Source organism: Galeopterus variegatus, unplaced genomic scaffold, assembly GCF_000696425.1.
Source record: "Galeopterus variegatus unplaced genomic scaffold, G_variegatus-3.0.2 Scaffold1037, whole genome shotgun sequence".
In the NCBI taxonomy this organism is placed as follows: domain Eukaryota; kingdom Metazoa; phylum Chordata; class Mammalia; order Dermoptera; family Cynocephalidae; genus Galeopterus; species Galeopterus variegatus.
The window spans coordinates 323,391-347,204 of record NW_007727148.1 but is presented as its reverse complement, the minus strand read 5'-3'; the positions used below and the strand labels follow the sequence as shown (position 1 = coordinate 347,204).

At 42.2% G+C, this 23,814-nt stretch overlaps 2 protein-coding genes across 2 annotated transcripts in view; one reads left to right on the top strand and one right to left on the bottom strand.

The window, feature by feature from the left end:
* Nucleotides 1-1,395: 1,395 nt before the first annotated feature.
* Nucleotides 1,396-4,847, top strand: LOC103591848 (chromosome unknown open reading frame, human C17orf105). Its single transcript, XM_008574389.1, has 5 exons — nucleotides 1,396-1,519; nucleotides 2,388-2,458; nucleotides 2,742-2,860; nucleotides 4,172-4,295; nucleotides 4,800-4,847. Exons 1-5 carry the CDS (start codon nucleotides 1,396-1,398, stop codon nucleotides 4,845-4,847), a joined length of 486 nt encoding a protein of 161 aa, XP_008572611.1.
* Nucleotides 4,848-15,138: 10,291 nt separating this feature from the next.
* The window catches only part of MPP3 (membrane protein, palmitoylated 3 (MAGUK p55 subfamily member 3)), a 27,606-nt gene continuing 18,930 nt past the window's right edge, over nucleotides 15,139-23,814 (bottom strand). The window contains exons 15-18 of the mRNA XM_008574388.1: nucleotides 23,370-23,463; nucleotides 23,059-23,167; nucleotides 21,455-21,577; nucleotides 15,139-15,573 (exon numbers count right to left, since the gene is read on the bottom strand). Coding sequence (XP_008572610.1) covers nucleotides 15,397-15,573; nucleotides 21,455-21,577; nucleotides 23,059-23,167; nucleotides 23,370-23,463 — 503 coding nt within the window. The 3' untranslated portion in view covers nucleotides 15,139-15,396. The remainder of the gene's footprint in view (nucleotides 15,574-21,454; nucleotides 21,578-23,058; nucleotides 23,168-23,369; nucleotides 23,464-23,814) is intronic.

Below are 23,814 nucleotides of genomic sequence, written 5' to 3'. Positions count from 1 at the left end.
GCCCGTGGGACCGGGGAGCGGCGCCGCGAAGTGGGGGCCCCCGCGGGCGGAAGTGCCGCCGCTCCTGAGTTTCGGGGGTCCCCTCCCTACGTCTTTGTGAACTGAGAAATGCAGTAACTTCCCTGGACCAGATGCAGCGCGCAATAAGTGTTTCTTTTGACTGGGGTACACCCGGGTGTCGCTTAGTGTTTTCGGGACACTTAGTGTTTTAGGGACAGCCGGGTTCCGCTTGTGAGCCCAAGTCCCCCTGCTGCGGACTGGCAACGTTGGGACCACAGGGGCGCTCGTCAGAAACACAGTGTCCACCCCAGCCCAGACCTGCTGAATCACAATGTACACATGGTACAGGCACCTACGGAGGTTGAAGCCGAAGCAGCCCCACGCCAGGGCACATCTGCTTTCAACATGCATTGCCAGTATCGAGCCTAGAAGCCTGGGCTCTATGCTGCCAGGCATGGGATTCTGATCCTGGGCAATTACTTAACCTCTCTGAGCCTGTTTGCTTGGGGGGTGGGGGTGGGGGCGGTGTAATAATAATAGTACCTAACTCCTAGGGCTGCTGGAAAGATTAAACGTGACATTTAAGGAAAGCGCCCAGCACCTCATAGCACTCAGTGTTAGTCCTTCCTACCTCCATCAGCAAACGAGTTGAGCACCCGCTAGGTTTTACACTCTGTGCTAGTGTGGAGATAAATCAAACTCCTTTGCAGCCCTTCCTGTAGTAGGTGGAGCCCACTATGAGGGACACGATGTCAGCAACTCAGCATTTCCTGGGCTCCCGTTAAGTACAAAAGACACAGTCTCTGTCCTGGAAGAAAGCTGCCCTCTCCCACTGCCATGAAAAATGCAGTTCGCTTGCCCAAAAGAGCAAATATGGTCCCCAGAATTCAGGAAACCCACACCCTAAGCTCAGCTCTGCCACCAACTTGGTTCTTGAGCAGCTTCGCTGCTGCTTTGGACTTCAGTTTCCTCATCCACAAAATGAAGGAATTGGATCAGGTTGTCCTTACGATCATCTTTCAGCTCCCCAAAAAGCTTGTGGTCTTGCACCTGGAGGGAAACCATTGCAGTAAAGATTACTTAGCCTATAGCCCAAGATATGCAACCAGGGCTGGAATATCTCTATCCCCCACCCTCACCCCTCCCAGCACACCACTCCTTTTCCTCCTGGTGGGCTTTGCAGTATTGGCATTCCAGGCAGATGGGAAAGCTTGACTTGGGCCTAGGTTAGCACTTAAGCCCAGAGACAGCCAGGCATTCTCTGTTGTTCCTACTCCTTTCCTGAGACCTGTCCCTGATGTCATAACTGGGTAACTATGACAACCTGTCATAGGGACCTCTAAGCACTTACAGAGGAGCCTGGGTGCCTCATTTCTGAAGTGAGACTAGGAAGAGATGAACAGTTCCCTGGAATATCTGGCCTACCCTGTTATCGTCTCTAATCACAGACAAAGCACAACCTTCAAGAAGAAACTGGACTTTGGCTACTACCTATTTCACAAGAATAGAATACAAATAGGTATGTGGGCAGTTTGAGCTGGACACTGTTAACAGAGGTTCTGGAAGGGTCCACCATAGAGATATTGACAGCAAACCAGCCCAGTACATGGCTTTGGGATGATAGGGCCTTATCTGCTAAGTTTGGTCAAGAGGACATTAGCAACAGTAACAAAATTTCTATTCTATCGGGGAGTTCATTTTAAACTCTTCAAAGCCAAAGTAAATTAGAAAGAAGATAGGGGCCGGTCCCGTGGCTCACTCGGGAGAGTGTGGCACTGGTAGCACCGAGGCCGCGGGTTCGGATCCTATATAGGGATGGCCGGTGCGCTCACTGGCTGAGTGTGATGTGGACGACACCGTGCCGAGGGTTGTGATCCCCTTACCGGTCAAAAAAAAAAAAAGAGGATCGGACTTCAGTATCCCATAGACAGGTTAATAATATTGGCAACGGGTGGGAGAGGCCCTTTCATTGGATTAAAAGAGTATTTATCTCTGTAACTCTCTTTCTAGCCCTCACCATTCTTTCATTTCCCGTGCCGAGGGTTGTGATCCCCTTACCGGTCAAAAATAAAAAAGAGGATCGGACTTCAGTATCCCATAGACAGGTTAATAATATTGGCAACGGGTGGGAGAGGCCCTTTCGTTGGATTAAAAGAGTATTTATCTCTGTAACTCTCTTTCTAGCCCTCACCATTCTTTCATTTCTGCTCAAAACTCTTCAGAGATATCCATTTGAGAAATTAAACCAAACTAAAATTCCTGAACCAGATTAAGGTCATAATTCAAAATCATCATTAGCCAGGGTCATCATCTAGCATGTGAGTAGGTTCCCTGAGGCTATTAGGATTTCTGCGATATAATATTTCTCTTTTATCCCCCTTCTCTAGCGAAGGCTACTGTTGATACCAAACCTCCAGTGGCGCACAAACATCATATTTTGAAATTGAGCAAACTACAGGTATTTGTTCTTGTCATCTGCAGATGTATTTTAATGATTTTTAGCTATGTCCTAAAGAGGTCCAATTTCCCAGATCTTTCTAAATACCCACCTAACCCAAAGACTTAACACTCCTCCTCCCCATACACATCACCCCCAGTTTCCTAAGCTGTGCTCCCAGTCTCCACTGTAGCCTTCAATGTGCCCCTTTCCCCACCATCCCAGAGGAGAGCGATGCTAAGCCATCGGGTGTTGAAGCAGTGTGGCAATGATGTCACCATGGTGGGGTGCGGTTTCTTTCCAGGGTGAACAAAAGAGAATTGACAAAATCGAATATGAAAATAAGCAACTGTGCCAGAAAATCGCGAATGCCCATCGTGGCCCTGCCAGGGTGGACTGCTGGAACGAGTACTTATCCAAGAGGTAGTGCTTTTTCTCTTCATTTCATTTTTAGAAAGTCAAAATTGACCTTCCCGTTGGGTTTTAGTGTGAGGTTCTCTCAAGCCAGAGGAGTACTTAAGGGAAGTTATCTTGACAGATAACCAATGAGACCATGCTGAGAAGAATGAAAACTTCAAAAATGGGGACCTTTCTCTAGCATCAAAAAGCTTTTATTTCATCTAAGAGACTTCTCAGAGTCCTACTCAGTTTGTCACAAGAAAGCACTGCATTCTTTTATAAAATGATGACCGTGTGTCTCAGTTGTTCAGAGTACTGTAAAAAAAATACCATAAACTGGTAGCTTATAAACAACAGAAATTTATTTTTTGCAGTACTGGAGGCTGGGAAGTCCAAAGGTCAAGGCGCCAGCAAATTCAGTGTCTGGCAAGGACCTGCATCCTGCTTCATAGACAGCCGTCTTTTCACTGTAACCTTGTGTGGCAGAAGGGACAAAGAGTTTCCCCCAGACTTCTTTTATAAGGGTACTAATCACACTAGGGTGTCCTTATCACCTCCCAAAGGCCCTACCTCCTAATACCAACATTTTGGGAGTTAGGATTTGAACATATGAATTTGGGGGCAATATAGACACTCAGACCACAGCACCATAGCTGGGACTATGACATGACATTCTTAAAATCAGTTCCACAAATATTTCCTGAGCAACTACTACGTGCCAGGCATCAGGAATACAGAGATGAAATGAGACATGTATCTCCTAACCTCAAAGAACTCAAGGTCTGGTAGGGGAGACATTTATGTAAATAATAACACTGTAATGTGCTCAGGGCTATAAAAGAACTGTATACAAGGGAAAGAATTTGGTGTGTGTGTGGGGGGGGTGTACGGGATAGTGTTGAGATGCCTTTCTTATATCCTTGTATATATCAAACTAAGTTGAAAGCTGAGGGGAGTGAAGTGAACCAAAACTTGTCACCAGCCATTTATGATTAATCCATAGGAAGACCTCATCACATAAACCGCAGGTTCTCAGTCCTGGTTTCACATTATAATCCTTGGGGAACTTTTACAAAATGCTGATGTCCAAGCTTTACCCTAGCCCAATAAAGTGGAATCTTCTGCTTTACTGAAGAAAGCACAATGCTTTGCAGGTTTCTCAGAGCGCAATGTGGTTCAACAGGCATGCCTTAGGGGCCTCAGGGCTCAAAGGGACAGTTTACTCCCTGCACGTAGGCAGCCTGGCGTTTATGACATCATGACTTCATCTCCTCCCCCACTCTGACAGGAGAAGCAATTTCTTCTTCACCCATCTCAGGATTTTGTGTTTTTCAGCTTAAACAGAGAAACAAGGAACCGCGAGCTAGTGAGAATCACCATGGAAAACCAGGGCATTCTGAAGAGGCTTGGTGATCGCAAACCCCACTATGACCACAGGGCATCCGAGATAGACTGGCAGGCAAGTGGGCACTCATTACATTTCCAGGAGCACACAGATTTTGTCTGTATTCATCCTAAAGAGAGTCTCAGAAAGACCCCCTAAACAGCTAGGGCCAGATCCTGTGAAATGCAACAATCGTTAAAAGAAAAACCACTCAAAGCAGACGGAGCTAATAGGCTCAAACCATCAATCAGCTAAAGACATCTTGGTAGCAAAGCTATTACATGTGTCAGTTTCAGAAAATAGCTGGTAGCATCTCCCTCATCCCTTAACTCAGTAAAAGAGGCTGAATGTACAAAGATAAAGGATATACAATTCAGTATATGGTTGACTTGCTTCATATAGGAATGACCCTTCAAAGAGAAATTTTTTTTAAAAAAAAGCCGTCTGTACTGTTTTTTAAAAACCTCCACTCCCTGGCTCCATGATCTGTAAACCTTTTCTAAGCCACCCTTAGGACTTAGAACTTCGACTGTAGCACCCTGACATTGACATAAACCTTTCTGATTTTTTTCCTTCAAGAATTCAAGGCGCTACATCAGAAATACAACAAGATATCTTCTCTCCTGAGATGAATAGGTATGGCTCTTTACTATACAAAATTGTGATCACAGTTGATACCAAAGCCCTAAAAACCCCATAAATGCCAAAGGAGGGGCCCAGTGAAGGAGATGAATTTTGCTCTTCTCATATAATATTGATTGGTCATCCATTCATGACTCCTAGAGCTCTCTGACTTTGTTTCTCCATACAAGTAGGAAATCACATTGTCTTTTGTCATCATCAGCTTTGACACTTTATGAGTCTAAGGGGAAGTGATTTGTTCCAATAAAACATAAACAGGAGGCCTCATGGCTTTAAAGTTGTGTCAAAGTTACATTTCAAGTCTCTGTCACTATTCAAAAGTACTTTCATGTTGGCATTTTGTATTATTCAACATTATTAGTAAGGACTATGTTGTCCCCCCTCCCCCTCCAAGGGAGAAGGATAAATGGACACCCAGGCTTTCCAAAGAATGGTTCCTATAATTGATGTGTCTCCCTCTCTTTTCCCCACTGAATACAAGGTTACTCACCATGGAAAATGACACAGGAGAAGGCCCTAAGATTTCTCAGCTGCTTAGAATCTCAGGACACTCCTGAGTGGCTGAATGCTCAATCTTAGGATGCTACAATAAAGCTTGGAAAATAAAATGAGTAAGTTACATTTAAGGGACCCAAGGGCTTTCAGTCCTGACCCCAAAATGGGGCAGGCAAAAGGAAAGATGCAGTGAGCTTTTTTATTTGGGGCTATGAAAAAAAAGTTTGTGTGTGTGTGTGCATGAGACAGAGACGAGAGAGAGAGAGACAGAGAGAGAGAGAGATCTCTGAGAGAACTCTGTTAAACATACGCCATCATCACCATCTTTGGGAGAAGAAAATGTGGGGTGAGATGATCCATCCACAAGTACAACACCGTCAAAATGGAAAACAAAAGCACATGACACCATCGAGTTTCAGACAGCACAAGGAACAAATGCCACATGTTCCTCTGTGAATACACAAAGTTGAAAAGAATGCTTCATTGAAATTGCCAGTACTCTGTTCGTTTATAAGGAACAGCAACAGTGGAAATGTCTCAAAACATATGGGTGAGACAATGTTGCATGACTGGTCATGCTAATTTTGAGACTGACTTTTAAAACTTTTTATTTTGAAATAATGACAGATTCACAGGTAGTTGCAAATAAATGTACAAGGAGGCCTCCTGCACCCTTCACCCAGCCTCCCCCAATGTTAGCATCTTGCATAAATACAGTACAATAGCAAAACCAGGAAACTGACATTGGTACAATCCATAGTGCATATGCACATTTCATCAGTTATGTATGCACTCATTTGTGTATTTGTGTGTATAGCTCTATGCAGTTTTGTCACATGTGTAACTTCGTGTAACCACATTGAAAATGCTTAACTGCACTATTATCAAAAGACACTCTTGTGCCACTCCTTTTAGCCACAGCCACCCTATCCCTAACTCCTAGCAATCACTAATCTGTTTTCCATCTCTATAATTATCTTATTTCATGAGTGTTCCATAAATGGGATCATGCAGTGTGTGTCCATCCTTTTAAGATAGGCTTTCTTCACTCAGTGTAATTTCCTTGAGGTTCACCCAAGTCGTGTGTACCAGTAGTTCATTCCTTTTTATTGCTAAGTAGTATTCCATGGTATGGATGTACCACAGTTTGTTTAACTGAAAGACATTTGGTAGTTTCTAGTTTTTTGTTTGTTTGTTTGCTTAAATATCATGAATAACCTTGCTTTGAGCATCTGTGCACAAGTTTCTGCATGGAAAATTGGTTTTGATTTCTCTGGGACAAATGCTCACTAGTGTAATTGCTTGGTTGTATGGTAAGTTTTTATTTTCCAGGGTGGCCATACCATTTTTACATCCCCACCAGCAATGAGTGAGTGATCCAGTTTCAACCCATCCTCACCAACATTTGGTGCTCTCAGCATTTTTTATTTTAGCCATTCTGATATGTGTGTAGTGATATCTCTTGCAGTTTTAATTTGCATGTCTCTAATGGTTAACGAAGTTGAACATCTTTTGTGTGCTTATTTGCCATCTGTATATCCTCTTCAGTGAAATTGTGCATGGCTTTTGCTCATTTTCTAATTAGATTGTTTTTCTTAATATTGAATTCTGAGAATTATTTACGTATTCTAGATATGTCTTTTGCCAGATACATGGTTTGCACATATTTTCTCCCAGTCTGTAAATTGTCTTTTTGTTCTCTCTCTTTTTTTTTTTTGTCTTTTGTCTTTTTCCGTGTCCGGCAAAGGATCGCAACCCTCAGTGTTGCCCCCGTACCGGACCGGGGACCGGCAACGGGATCGCAACCCTCGGCGCTGCTCCCGTGCCTTGCTCAGCCAGTGAGCAGGAACCGGTCTGTACATGGGATCCGAACCCTCGGGCGGGAGCCCCGCCGCGCTTCCCAAGCGGCGCACTATCCAGTGCGCCACCGGGCCAGCCCCTTTTTGTTCTCTTAATAGGGTCTTTCACAGAGCAAAATATTTTTATTTTGATGACATCTAATTTATCAATGATGAAACTGTTCTGTATCTTGAGTGTATCAATGCAATTTCTAGGTGGTGATATCATACTGTAGTTTTGCAATATGCTACCACTGGGGGGAAACCGGGAAAGGGGTTCACAGGATCTCTCTGTCTTATTTCTTATACACACGTGAATCTACAATTATCTCGAAATAAAAAATTTAAAGAAAAAAATCAAGAAGTCCAAACATAAACTCATTATGAACTGGTTCCAGTTAATCTCATTTTGAGAAACATCCGTGCTTCTAGATATCCTTAAGAATGTGGGGGTCATCCTTTATTTCACTCCCTTTCATCCTGTCCTCTTCCTTACATATCTTAAATCTACAAGCCCTACTTCTCAATCTTTGTATGTGCAACTGCCCATATCTCAGGCACTTGGGATTTACAACTGGGATTGTGCCCATATCATTTTCTAGCTTAATACGTTCAGTGACTTCTTCCATAACAAGCAAAAGCTTTAAGTATGGCATACAAGGCCCTCCATGATCCTGCCCCTCCTGTCTTTGCAGCCTTTATCAGTAGGAATTCTTCATTTCAAGCAACAGAAACTGACTTTTTCTGATTTAAGTAATGAAATCATTTATTAAAAGAATATGAATTCATTAATAGTATTTCCTAGAAAACTTCAGAACCTAGCTTTAAGCTGCACATCAAGAAACAACATCCCAAATTTTGCTGTGAGACTGGCCTGGAGGTGCTGCTGCAGCTCACACTGCTGCCCCTGCTTCACCCAGATCTAGAGATTGCTGACCTGCTACTGCTGCCTTTGAAAAGTCTTTGTTGTCCCTGCCATCTGTGTCACTAGCCCCCTATTCCAAGTCAGTGAAGGTGGATCTGATTGGTGCACCTTCACTGCAAGAAAGTCTGGAAGGTGATATCTGGCTTTTTCCACTTCTGGACATGGGGTCTGATGACTCTCCCCAAATCATAAGATAGGAAATTTCCCCCAGATTAGAAGGAAGCTCAGATGCTGGACTTCTGCAAAAAAAAAAAAAAAGCCAAACTTCGGCAACCTTATCTCATCACTCCTTGCCTTTTTCAGCTAAAAGAACACGTGTTTTTTTCTCATTCCTTTATGTTGTCCCCTCTAGCTGAGAAATCCATAGTTCTGTCTCTTTGCTTGGACAATACCTGTTCATTTTTCAACATGCGAGACAGCCCATTTTCAGGAAATTTCCATGAATTGCTCAAGTTACATTAGGTATAGTTTCAAATGTTTGGAAATTTTCCTGTTGTCTTTCTGTTATCAATTTTTAGTTTGATTCCTATATGGCCTAAGAGTACACTCTACAATTCTTAATTCTATTAAATTTTTAAGGTTGTCTTATGACCCAGGATACAGTCTATCTAGGTGACATTTTTATGAGCATTTGAAAAAATGTGTATTGTGCTGTTGCTGGAGGATGAGGGAACATTCCATACATGTCACTTAGATCCTGTTGGTTGATGGTGTTCAGTTCTTCTATATCCTTGATGATTTTCTAATAATTCCACCAGTCACTGACAATGGGGTGTTGAAATCCCCAGCTATAATTGTGGATTTGTCTATTTCTTTTCTTTCTTTGTCTATTTTTTTTCTTTTTTTAGATTTGTCTATTTCTTCTTTCCACCCTATCAGTTTTTACTTCATGTATTGTGGTGTTTGGTGCATACATTTAGTATTGCTATATCTTCTTGATGGACTGATCCCTTTATAATTATATAATGTGTCCCTTTGTCCCTAGTAATTTTCTTTCTCTAAAGTCTACTTTATCTGATATTAACATAACCGCAACTGCTTTGTAAAAATTAATGTTTGTATGATACACTGTTTCTTATCCTTTTATTTTCAGCCTACCTATGTCATTGTGTTTGAAAGAACATATACTTGTAGACAGCATCTAGTTGGGTCATGTTTTTTTATCCATTCTGCCAATGTCTTTTAATTGGTCCCTCTATCCTCCCCACTTTAAAAATATAAACTATCTTAAGTATTTCTTCTGCTTACATTGAGCAACACGTCAGATAGTGTTGTACCTTTTGCTTCAAATATAAAATATGGGTAAAGAAACTCAAGAGATAAAGTATAGTCTATTATGCTTATTTCTAGTGTGTCAATTTTTCCTGTCTCAAGGTCTCAGCCTTCTTCTGTTAATTTCTTTCTGTTTAGAGAGCTTCCTTTAGCCACTCTTTAAAAGTAAGTCTCAACAAATTCTGTTTCTCTTCATCTCAGAATGTCTTTATTTTCCCCTTCACTCCTGAAGGATAGTTTCAGCATATACAGGATTCAAGGTTGACAGTTCTTTGTTTTCAGGACTTGATGAATGTTGTACCACTTCTTTCTGGCCTCCATAGTTTCCATTATAGGCAATGCTAAAATAGAACTGGAATTAGTGTTTCTTCCTGGTTGTTTCTGACTGCTTTTTTTTTTTTTCCTTTTTGTCTTTTTTTCGTGACCGGCAACGGGATCGCAACCCTCGGTGTCGTGCCTGTACCGTGACCGGCAACAGGATCGCAACCCTCGGTGTTGCGCCCGCACCTCACTCAACCAATGAGCGGACCGGTCTCTATATGGGATCCGAACCCTCAGCGGGAGCGCCGCCGCGCTCCCAAGTGCTGCACTCTACCGAGTGCGCCACCGGGCCGGCCCTCTGACTGCTTTTAAGATTCGGTCTTAATCTTAACTTTTCAGAAAATGAATCATGATGTGTCAGTGTGAGTTTCAACTATTTATCTTCCTTGGAGTTAGATCAACTTCTTGAATCTGCAGATTTACATCTTTCTCCAGCTTTGGAAAGTTTTCAGCCATTATTTCTCAAAACCCTTTCAGTCCCACACTCTTTCTCCTCACCTGCTAGGACACTGATGATACAAATGTTAGTTATTTTTGTTATTGTCCCACAGTCCCTGAGGTTCTTCCTCCCCCCCGCTCCTGTCTGTAAGGTAGAGTACATATTATTGATCTGTCCTCAAGTACACTGATTTTATCTTCTACCATCTCCACTCTACTATTGAGTTCATTTGAGATTTTTATATTTTGCTTGTTGTATTTTTCATTTCCATAATTTCCATTTGGTTCTTTTATTTCATTGCTAAGATTTTCTATTTTTTTTTTGTTTGTTTCAAGAGAAATTTATAATTATTGAAGCATTTTTATAACAACTGCTTCAAAATCCTTGCCAGATAAACTCCAACATATGCATTATATCAATATTGCTACCAATTGATTGTCTTTTCTCCTTTCAATTGTGGTTTTCCTGTTTTGAGTATGAGTGATTTCCTAATGCATCCTGGACATTTGGGTTTTATGTTAGGTATCTCTTCCGTTTTAACAGGTAGTAGTCCTGTTTAGGTGCAGTGTATAGGTTCTTGCCTTCTTTTGTGGGTTTTAGTTCGGATGAAACTCAGAGCCTTTGCAGTGCTATTCTGATCTGCTTTGTTCTTAAGGTGCTGCTGGGGCTCCTGCTCAATCCTGCTGAGTCTTCTGTTGGTTCAGAAGGTGCTTTCCTGTTGCATGATGTCACTGGGCCACCTGCAGAGGGGCAGGCAGATACTGCTGGACCTAGGTCTCTTTACACCATTGGATGGAAGGCAGAGAGACACAGGGCTTCGCTGCTGCTGCTAATGAATTGGGCCACCTGCTGGTGCCCTGGTGTGAAGCTAGGGTTGGGGCTCCCCAGTAGGTCTCTATTGAGCTTCCCCATCCTTGGTCTTTGGCCATTGAAATCAAGATTTTCTTAATTTTTTGTTTATTTTTTCTGTCTATGCCTGTTGGCTGGTCTGGGTTGCAGGCCTCTGCAGAGCCCAGTTTGGGGTATTCTGGAGATAAAAAGAAAACCCAGAGGATTCCACACATTGGTATTCCTCAAGTCCTGAGGTCTCTACTCAGGCCACTGTCTTCTTTCCAGTTCTCAGCCCTTTTATCATTCTCTGTTGAATAATTTCCAAGGTATTTGGTTGTATTTAGAGGAGAGGAAGAGGAATAAGTGATTCTACATCATCTTGTTCTGAAACCACAAGCCTGACTTTTCAAGGAAGCAATGGTTGGAGAATGTATTCAAAGGGCAGGAAAAAAAATGGAGTAAAAAATTGACTAATATTAACTCCACCAAATAGAAAAATCTTGCTTATTGGATTTTTAACTATTTGGCTCAAAAATGGACTTTGTGCATATGCTGAAGTCTGTAGCTTTTAAATAAATCAAGTGCTATCACTGTTTGGATGCATGATCCTGTGATTGGTGGCATAAATGAGGTGACATTGGATAAATAGATACTTAATTTGATTGGTCACATGTTTAAAAGCATGTATGTATCCAAATATACAATAGTAAAAGCACGATTGGCTAATATTTAACCTATCTGAGCACTGCCTGTGAATGACAGATGGCTGTAACTTTCTTAAACCCATTTCCTGCAGGATATATTACAAATGGCAGGGAAGGTTACAAAACCTGGATTGAGGATGGCAAACAGGATTAACTCACTCAATTCTGCTCAATTGATACTGAACACTGTGTCCTGAAAGATCTAGGAGAATGCCATGATCAATTAGTAATGTCTGCCACAAGTGCAGGAATGGGTGGAGGCAGCAGGTATGCCACCCATTTAACATCCTGACCCAGAAAATTCTGCTAGAGCTCACATCCTTTCTGGCTTTAGACACAGGCAGAGAACTTATCTATGTTTCAAGGCCCAAGAAAAAACAGTACATCTGGGAGGGTTTATAATGTGATTTATTAGTATGGGGGCCTAGAATGATGGATTTTTGCAAAAATTTTGCCCAGGGGCTCAGAACATATGTTCTGCTAACTGGAACAGGACTTGGAATTGCATATATATTGGTGAACAGGTGCAATTTTTTTGGAACAACACTTTTCTGCTTTTTATGAACAGCAAAAACACCTTCCAAATGACCTCTGTCTCTGGGGCCCTATCCTTTCTCCTCCTGCAGATCAGGCAGCAGACACACAGCTGTAGACACAGCTTGTCTTGGGGGTGGAGAGGCTACCTTGAAAGGAAATAAAGCATCACATTTTAATACCTTGCTTCCTAATACACATACAGAGAATTACTAACATTTAACCTGAAAATTGTGTAAAAATATTGAGTAAGCAGCACAAAATAACTGTTGAGTAGTATGAAAAGAAGAAAAATAGTCATTGGGTGCTCAACCACTGTATTCCAACACTGGAGGAAAAATCACCCAGGTGGTTCAATTGAGCAACTTTAAAACTTCTTTTTTTTTTTTTCCTTTTTGTCTTTTTCCGTGTCCGGCAACGGATCGCAACCCTCAGTGTCGCCCCCGTACCGGACCGGGACCAGCAACGGGATCGCAACCCTCGGTGTTGCTCCCGCGCCTCGCTCAGCCAGTGAGCGGGAACCGGTCTGTATGTGGGATCCGAACCCTCGGCGGGAGCGCCGCTGCGCTTCCCAAGCGGCGCACTATAGCAGTGCACCACCGGGCCGGCCCTAAAACTTTTTTTTAAGTAAAGGAAACTTCTTCAAATAAATTTTTTTGCAAAAGCTTAATATGTAGAATATAAAAATCCAGGATCCTATCACTTAGTCCTCTTCTTTCAGGGTGCCTCTTGGGTGTTGGTGCCTTCACTGGGCACAGCATGAAAACCACTGGCTTAAAGTCAGTCTATCCTAAAGTTGACCAGACACCTGATCTGTCAAAAATTTGTCAGATTCACCTATAAAAAGGAATGAAGTACTGATACAATGTGGATGATACCTTGAAAACATGCTAAATGAAAGAAACCAGACACGGAAGGCCACACTGTTGTATGATGTCCACAGAGGCAAATCCACAGAGATGAAAAGTAGACGAGTGGTTACCAGGGGCTGGGAGACGGGGACAGGAGAACAGGGTGTGACTGCTAATGGGTACAGGATGTCTTTTTGAGGTGATGAAAGTATTGTGGAATTAGAGAACGGTGATGGTTGCATAACCTTGTGAATATACTAAAAATCTCTGAATTGCACACTTTAAAAGGGTGAATTTTGGGCTGGCCAGTTAGCTCAGTTGGTTAGAGCATGGTGCTGATAACAACAAGGTCCAGGATTTGATCCAAACAAAAAAAAAGTTGAATGTTATATTATATGACTTACATCTCAATAAAACGAATTACAATGACATACTATTCTGTTTCATGGAATTGACTATTTTAAAGAAACAAAGGAATTGTTACAAAAAAAAAAAAAAAATCACCCAGGTAGGACTTCCTAGAGTTGTTTAGTATGTCCACCATGGTGCCTCCGAGGGGATTTCCAAGAGTAATTTTTACTTACGTGTTTTTTGCCTGCGAGCTGACTTTAGTTCCCACCTCTCCTGCATAACAAACAACTTTGCATGTGCCATTTATACCTCAGGGGCAGCTGAGCTCCTTGGCTTGGTTCTCTGTGGAACAGCTCAAGACCAACTTCACTTGATTAAAAATCCAATACTCTGTAAGTGCAAAGAAGTCCCTATCCTTTTGCTAGAAATTTCTGTAGAATGTGATCTTGTTAGGTGAACTGACCAGGTGAGTGAGCGAGAGAGTTGCAAAGGTGACCTTGTGTAAGAAGGTAAAATGGAAATGTCTAAACGGTCAGCAAACATTCTTCCTGCTGCTTTGCCTTTGACGTGGCCTCCTTTTCTTCTCAGGAGTAAAAGAGCTTGAGGATTTACACAGGTGTAAGCAGCTTCTTCAGTACCAGAAGTCATAGCCACACTGCACATTACTGTAAATTCTAGCTATGAACATGTTCCACACATGTAAGTCAATTGTTTAATGCTTAGCCTCAACTAAGGACCACAAAACAAGCATAATGGTTAATGACCACCTCTGGTATTAGGGAGATTTATGCTCAAACACCATAGCTCTGCTATATATTTTTTTTAACACTATGAGAGTTTGGGCACATTAAGATTTCTAAACTGTATTTTTTCTCATTTGTATAATGAGATAATAAGAATCCTACCTCATTCGCTCAGTATATTTGTCAAGGTAGTGTATGTAAATACCTTAGCATAGTGCCCAGTGCAAAATAAACACTTACATGCATTGGCTATTAATAAGAAGTAAAATTCTCTGAGCAGCTAATGTATATCACAAATCCTGTGTGACACTAATCATTTTTGCTCAGAGACCACTCATTGGGCCCACACTCTGCGTCTATATACTTTCATTTTGACAGAAATGATTTACCGTGGCTTAGACATTATTTTGATGGGGGAGTCATCTGGTTCGCCACAATCTAGCACAACAGGAGCCCCTATCATCTGAAGGTAGGGACAGGCTAGAACCAAGGCAACTATCACTAACAAGAGGGACAACTGAGGGATCCGAACAAGTCAAACAAAGCAAGGGCTAAATTTTAAGAGTCTAAGTATGTTTAAAAAGGGGACAAGCAGCTTTCCAGTCCTCAAGAGCCCCTGCAGACACTACTGTATTATAGAACAGTACAGTCATTCATGTGGACAGTGGTGTGCCTCAGTCTTGCGGAAAAAGTTCATGTATGCTCACGTTTCTAGAGAACCATGTTTTCGATTACCAGGCAAGAGTTCACTATAAAAAAGGTTAAAATGAACATTTTAGTGCTTGAAGACAGGGGAACTTTAGTTGCATGGAAAATCCCCTAGGGTACAACAACTTAGCTTCCAACAGAACTAGATAAATGAAGGGTCACTATGTTCATAAAGCTTAAACATCTCTGCAAATTAGTACTATATAAATTAACCACCGCCACCTCCAAAAGACAGTGGCTACTTTGGTACAAAGAACCAGGGTCAACTTGCCTGTGATACTTTAATGAATGAAATGTGTTATTTTGTGATATACCCCTTTTAACTCATGAGCCAAAGGGGTGCAGTGAAAAACAGCAGACAAAAACCAACAACAAACCAGACTTCCCACTTCTCCTCTTCCTGATGGAGCTTGCAGAGAATTCTGCCCCTCTCTGTGCTTGAGATGCCTTGATGGTAAAATGACGGAGGTTGGACTAGATGATCTTCAAGGTCCCCTCCAGCCTGGATGTTCTGGGGTAAAGTTACCTGACCCAACTAACAGGTACCCAGTGACTGTCCTTGCTCAGCTTCTCTAAGACCACTTTGAGCTGGCTGTAAGCACCCTGGAGGTCCTCTTTCACCAGCACCGCGTCCACCAGGTGCCCGTAATGCTGGTCGATGAAGGCAGCGGAGGTAGCCATCTCTTGCTGCTCCTCATCCTGCAAGCAAAGGGGCAACATGGAACAACTGGGTTTTTCTGCTACAAGAAACCTAGAGCCTTCATCTTGGGCAGTGTTCCAGCCTTCAATTTTGAAGTGATGAGTGGATGACTGTGCCCCACTAATAACCAACTGAGGACACAAGAACAGAGTGGGGTGACATCATCATATCAAATTTCAAAGAAAGCTCCTGGGGGCTGGCCGGTGAGCTCACACGGGAGAGCGTGGTACTAACAGCAAGGTCGAGGGCTCAGATCCCCTTACTGGCCAGCAGCCTCCAAAACCCAAAGAAGAAAGAATGTTAATGGGCAGTAACATAATCATTGCCCAGTCATTCACTCACCAAATATTTACTGAGGACCTATGAACTGAAAGATGCGATGTAAAGTGCTTTGGGGATACTGATTTTATTATATCTGTGTATATACGTCAATATCATATTTCCTACTCCAAAAATATTTCCAGACAAATATTTATGTTGCATGGGAATTTAGTATACAGGTTAAGTAAATAAAAAAAACTGTAAATAATATTAACTATATAAAAGCAGAGCAAGCATTTCTGGCACTAACTGCAGGAAGTAGGAGGAGAGTAAGTAATTCTAATGCCCTTCTGAAGACTCCTAAATTCATCATGTAGAACTGAATTCTTCTCATTTCTCCATACCAGGGCCAACCACCCGCACAGCAGACACAGTGGGGTGATTTAAGTAAATGCTGGGACAACTCTGATTGAAGTCCCTGTTTCCTGAGGGTACCTAATTCTTTAATCAGATTCCTTTCCTGACACCTAACACTAAGGTCTAGACGTCAACCCCCTCTTACCCAACCTGGGCAGTGTTAGTTTCTTCATTCAAAAGCACCTCTTCTAAGGAGAGTCTCAGGTGAGTAGGTGACTGTGACAATTAGCCTGGTTTTTGGAAGAAAGGAAAGTGGAAGATCCACTCCGAATAAAATTACAAAACGAAATTTGCTACCAGCTCTCATTCACATCCTTCTCTATCCTTTTCCAGGCCTCTGTTGCCTTCTCCTCTGTTTCTAGAAGCTCAGTCTTTTCAGCTGCCAATGGGGGGGTGCGCAGGGTTGAGTTATGTCCTTTCCCAAAGAGACTCACATTCCAAAAGTTTCCTTCCTCCTCTCTGTCACCAATAAAAACCCAAGTCTTACTTTAATGAGAGCACCCGTAGCTTCAGGAGATGAGTTCTAAAGGTCTAGGAAACAGTTTTTATATGCTCCCACGGACAGGAGAAACCTGCGAGAAGGTTGAGACAATTTCTTCCCCTTACCTCTTTCCCTCAGGAGGGGAAAACTTGATTAAATTGGGAGATGCTTCCTTATGCTTTCGCCCAGTGTCCTACGGCAGTCCTTGGATCTCCAATTACACCTTCCCTGTCCCCTGATATACCCACATCCTATACACCTGTCTTCTGCTTTGACTTCCCCTTCTCCAGGCACCCACATGGTTCATTCTGGAAGCATTTAGCTATTTGAGAAATTATAGAAGGAAAATTTTGCCACTAAGTACCATGATCTTTCTTTTTTTTTTTTTTCTTTTTTCGTGTCCGGCAACGGATCGCAACCCTCAGTGTCGTGCCCATACCAGACCGGGACCGGCAACGGGATCGCAACCCTCGGTGTTGCGCCCGCACCTCGCTCAGCCAGTGAGCGGGAACCGGTCTGTATGTGGGATCCGAACCCTTGGCGGGAGCGCCACCACACTCCCAAGTGGCGCACTATAGCAGTGCGCCACCGGGCCAGCCCATCATGATCTTTCTAATAAATATATGCAGATGGAAAGAACTCAAGTAAATCTCTAATGGAGTAAATATGTAGCATTTGCTTTGCAGCCATAAATCCTCTGAACCCCTTTCCTGGCGTGTAAAGGTGGAATTCTCGCACCTGTGGCTTCAGTAAGAGAGTCAGTCCTGAAGGTCACATAGAAAAGATCCCCCCATGCGATCCCCTGACCCTGTGTTGGACTAGCTTGCTGGATCAGAAGGCAGAAGACTCATTAACTTGTGGGCAGCAAAGAAATGGACAAAGAATGTGCCCTACGGTGTTTTCTATAATAGGTCCCTTTACTTGGAACTCAGGTGCCAGGCAGTGGACAAATATTTAATGTTACATAAAACCCAGGCCTTTGTGAGGAATTTCTCCACATGTGAACTGGTATCTGCCTACATACATCAAAATCATATGAAATATGTGTGCGAAACACGGACATGCCTGAGCCCCACTCCAAACCTCCTAGGTTAGAATCTCTGGGAGTAGAGCCGGGGACTCTGTATTTGAACAGCCTCACTGTGACCTTGGTGTCTACTCGTGTTGAGAATGACTGTGCCTTCAGGATAGTGGAACACCTCTGGAGATGCTAGAGAAGCAAGTTAGCATTTCACAATTGGTGGGTGAACTGACCCATAGACAATAAAAACACGGCTGGCTGCATTTCATCATCGACCCACCTGCTCAGACTGCAGCATTCTGGTGGGAGATAAAGGAGATGGAGTAGACTACAAAACTGGTCAGGCTGGAAGGACGCCAGTAATGAAGAGCAGACCTGCTTCTTCTGAAACAAGAACCACGGGCCAAGGAGGGTTCTGACTCCTAGAAAGCTGGCATTTCCTATGGACCTAATGATTTGGCAGAACATTTTTATGTCCTAGGAAGCTTCCTCTTACTCTCCCTTATGTCTTTTTGACTCTTTTTAAAACAAGCCTTTTCCCCCTGGCTATTAAGTTCTTTTGATCCTAAAATATTTGTAAAACAAAACAAAAACAGAAAAAATATAGTTGACAACCTGATCTTAAAATTCATATATAGAAATGCAAGGAACCCAGAATAGCCAAAATAAATTTGAAAAAGAACTAAGTTGGAGGACTCATACTTCTTATTTCAAAACTTACTACAAAGCTACAGTAATCAAGACAGTGTGGTACTAGCATAAGGATACACTAAGATCAATGAAATGTAATTAAGAGTCCAGAAATAAACCCTTTTTTCAACAACTGATTTTTGACAAGGATGACTAGATAATTAAATGAGAAAAGAATAGTCTTTTCAGCAAACGGTGCTGGGACAACTGGATATCCACCCATAAAGAATGAAGTTGGACCCCTACCTCACACCACACACAGAAATTAACTCAAAATCGATAACAGAACCAAATGTAATTGCTAAAACTAAATGTTCTAAAAGAAGATAAGTAAATTTTTATGACCTTGGATTAGACAATGGTTTCTTAGGTATGACACCAAAAGCATAAACAACAAAAGAAAAAATATACAACTATTATGTGTCAATTTAAAAAAATTTAAAATATCCCTCCCCAAAAAGATAAATTGGACTTCATCAAATTTAAAAATGTTGTGCTTCAAAGGACACTATTAAGAAAGTGAAAAGATAACTCACAGAATGGGAGAAAATAATTGCAAATCACATATCTGATAAGGGTCTAAAATACAGAATATATAAAAAAATTTTACAACTCAATACTAAAAAGATAAATCATCCAATTTAAAAACAAAGTATCTGAATAGACATTTCTCCAAAGAAGATGCACAAACGACCAATAAACACATGAAAAAATGCTCAACATCATTAGTCATTAGAGAAATGAAAATTAAAACCACAATGACAACACTTCACACCCACTAGCATGGCTATAATCAAAAAGTCAGACAATAGCAAGTGTTGATGAGGATATGGAGCAACTGGAATCCTTGAACAATGCTGGTGGGAATGTAAAATCATGCAGCTGCCATGAAAAAGAGCCCGGCAGTTCTTCCAGATGTTAAACATAGAGTAACCATATGCCCCAGCAATTCCACACCTAGGTATATACCCAAGAGAGAGAAAAATATACATCACTCAAAAGCTTGCATATGAATATGCATAGCAGCATTATTCACATAGCTTANTCTCCAAAGAAGATGCACAAACGACCAATAAACACATGAAAAAATGCTCAACATCATTAGTCATTAGAGAAATGAAAATTAAAACCACAATGACAACACTTCACACCCACTAGCATGGCTATAATCAAAAAGTCAGACAATAGCAAGTGTTGATGAGGATATGGAGCAACTGGAATCCTTGAACAATGCTGGTGGGAATGTAAAATCATGCAGCTGCCATGAAAAAGAGCCCGGCAGTTCTTCCAGATGTTAAACATAGAGTAACCATATGCCCCAGCAATTCCACATCTAGGTATATACCCAAGAGAGAGAAAAATATACATCACTCAAAAGCTTGCATATGAATATGCATAGCAGCATTATTCACATAGCTTAAAAAGTAGAGATGATCTAAATGTCCATTAATTGATGAATGGATAAAAAAAAGTGGTACTCCATACAATGGGATATTATTCAGTCATAAAATGAAGAACTGATACATGAATAAACCTTAAAAACATTATACTAAGTGAAAGAAGCCAGATACAAAAGGTCATATATTGTATGATTGCATTTACAAGAAATGTTTAGAATAGATGAATCTATAGTGACAGAAAGTATGTTTAGCAGTTGCCTGTGCCTAGGAAGGAGTTGGAAGGAAACAGAGAATGGGAAATTCTTATGGCTCAAGGTCTCTTTTGGAGATGATAAAAATGTTCTTAAACTGATTGCGGTAATAGCACCCACTCCAAACACATCATTAAATTGTACACTTTAAATGGGTGAATAGTATGGTATGTGAATTTTACCTCAATAAAGCTGTTATTGTACTTGGCAATGTCATGAAATATCCCTCAAACACATGACTTTTAATTGGCTATATAATATCCCACTGCATCCTGTGAATGTCATGTCATGTTAAAGTGCATTGAACCAAGCCCTGTTACTGACATTTAGATTGTTTCTGATTTTTTGGTTTGTTGCTATTACCACCACCATGATGAATGTGCTGTGTGTTTCTAACTGGTTCTAGACCCAAGCTGATGTTCCCTAGAGTTCTTTCTAGACATGTCATTCTAAGTAATTTATCAATGTGGAAATTAAAACAGAATTAGTATGAACTAGGGTGGCATCAAAATCTTTTCCTGGAGGGAGCTTCTTGACCAAGGAGAAGGATCTGAGAGGGCCTCCTTCAGATGGAACCAACTATATTGGACAGCAGGCAAGTCTATTCTGGAACTGGGTTGCTTCTCACCCACCCATCGCCTCCCACCTTTCCCACAACAGCTTCCAGCTCATTCCACTAACTGACCCTGTTGAGAGCCAGAAAAGATGAATCACCAAGCCCATGTCTCCTGGGAGAACTCTACAAAATATTTAGGTTTCAGGTAGGGGTCTTCACACAGACTGGGCTGAAGAGAGAATCTATGACAGTGGTACAGAAGTTCATTTAGGAACACACTGAGCAAGGGCCGGCCCGCGGCTCCCTCGGGAGAGCTTGGTGCTGACAACACCAAGTCCAGGGTTAAGATCCCCTTACTGGTCATCTTCTATTTAAAAAAAAAAAAAAAGGAACCCATTGAGCTATCTCATCCACTAGGTTTAGAAATAGATTAATTCGCTGATGGTTCAAACTGGTTTGAAAGTGATAATAATGACCTTGTTAGTTGGTGTGTCAACTTAAAAGTACTTGGGTTGGGCTTAGGATTTCAACAAATGAGTGTGGTTTCTCACACTCAGATCAGGTGCCTGACAGATTTTGGGGGAGGGTGCTTCTGTGAGAGAAAGGAGGGAGGTGAGCCCAGGCAAAGACAGCCCTGCCTGGTTTGGGAGGCACTTCTGGCCATGTGACCATCTTGTCTAAGTCCTGCCATTGGGCACGTCCTGCACCCCCCTTCAACTGCGACAGCTGTATGCAGCTAGAAGTATTCCCTGTCACGGCCCCTTTGAGGCTTTCAGAAAAGAAATGATCAACTGTAAACTTACAAGTGCAGCTGCTGCATCCTCACAAGCTGGGGACATAGGTGGCATCTTCATTTTTTCCTGAATTGCAGGCTTTACAAATATAATATAGGGTTTGAACTCTGAGGTCCTCAGTTGTTTCAGTGCCTGAGAAAGAAAGTTCAGGAATATTATATACTTTTGAAATATTTTATTATGAAACATACTTTTTGAAAGCTCAATAATTGTGTGCTTCAATCCCATCCTTCAATGGCAGAGGTCCTGGTTACGTCGGTCCTGTGACAGCGGACTTCACCACTTCACCGGGCAGACCAGCTGCTCATTTTTTCGTCCTTCACTTTGACACTGAACTCAGCTGGGCCCTGAAGTCCTGCTCTCTGAAAATGGAAGGTTCCAAAGCCTCGGCTCAGAGGCTATCTCAGCTCTGACCCTCCAGCTCTAATTCACCTGAGGCTCTTCTCCGCCTGCCCATTCCTGATGGACCAGGGAGCAGGATTCAGTGTGTCTATTTAGTCAAAAGTCATCAATTCAGACTACACTAATGCAAAATTTGTGCTATCACACAGGCCTCTCCCTCATATCCAAAGAAGAAAAGGTTTGCAAAGCAAATGAAGAGATTACCTAAGAGATCACTTGAAACAAAATCGTAGACTTTAGGTTTTTGATATGCAAATCATACTGTTAATTACTGCATTTTATCTATAACGTAAGGGCCTCTATTTGGAAACATTGGTATTTAACTGCTGTATGCACTATCCGCACACACACAAAAATCAATAGAATCACTTTTCAAAAAATTTTTTGAAATTTAGACTTTGAGTTTTGACCATCAACTCCCAGTCAGTCCAAATTTGTGAGGGTTTTCCCTTAAACGCATAATGTGCTTTTTGAAATATATTTCAAGCAAACTTCTATAAGATAAAGCCTACGGTTTATATCATAAAATCAGAGATCTGTTTCTACAGAGGAAAAAAAATCCCCAGACTGAGTTCAAAGCTTGGAAGTTTTTCTGAAAGAAAAGGTTAAAAAGACAGTTAAGCCCCTGTTGAGCCTGCAGTATGAACTGGAAGCGTTTTTGCAGCACTTCACAGGGTCACGTCTCCCTCCCTCTTCTCCCTTTCAGACTGCTCTCCTGACCACCTCCCGCAGTGGTTCCTTGTGCCACTGAGTTCACCTGTGTAGGTGGGTGAGGGGGTGGCCAGGCCTAGAGCTCAGCCCCAGCTTCACCTGAGTATTTACATCTAATTCTCTGTCATGTCACAATTGGCCAGTCGGTGCCACCATCTACTGCAGAATTTGTCCCATGCATGAGTTACTCTCCTGGGTCTGTGGGCCACTGGAGGGCCTATGAACTCCCAACAACTAATAGAGTATTTGCGGATAGAGGTGCACATTTGGAGGTCTAAAGCTTTCATTCTATTCTCAAAGGGAGACTCAAGGACATTTAACATCGAGTGTTCTGGACTAAAAATTCCTTAAACTGAGGCCAAGTGTTCNCAAGGACATTTAACATCGAGTGTTCTGGACTAAAAATTCCTTAAACTGAGGCCAAGTGTTCTATAAAATGTCCAATCCCCTAGGTTATAAATTCCATTAATTGGAAATGCCCATATGGCTCAGTAACTCACTTCTGGTTCCACATCCACCAAACAAACTTTGTTTTTGGCCATAACAGCGTGAATGGCCTCCAGGCTGGTTCCATAGAGATTTTCTTTATATTCACCATGCTCCAGGAACCTAAACCACCACCAAAGGAGAAAAGACCTTTAGCTCCTGAGCTTTCCTAAATGAGCGAAGAAAAGTGAATGGACTTCCCAACCCTTCTCTCCTGCGGCCCCCATCCCTTACGGAAGCCCTCCCAGGAGGTCAGGTGAAACAATGGATACACACAAAGACACACAGCTGCCCGGAGGGCCACCAGGCCCATCAGGCAACGTACTTGTTGTGATGTAAGTCAGCCTCAAATGCTTGCTTAGAGACAAAGTGATATTCCACCCCTTCCTTCTCATGGCTTCTGCGGGGCCTGGTGGTATCTTTTAAAGAAAGAAGAAGGAAAGCTGGGCAAAGAGATATCACATCAGCAAGGGAGAACAGCGGCGAGCCTGTGCCCTCATTCAGGAGTTCATGGCTGATTTGTGTGTATAAATGTCCATTCACCGAGTGTCCCCATTTGTCAAGCACTGTGCCCTTTCCAGACTGGTCACCAATTTACACAACTCTCTGATAGGCACAAGGAGGTGTCCCATTCTGTAGCTGAGGACACTGAGATGATAGAGGTTAAGCACCATCATGGTGACCTGCAGCCTGTAGGTAGCAGAGCCAGGGTCACTCTCTCTGTCTCATGCCAAGCAAATGCCATTAACCACTCTGCGAATGGCCTTGCT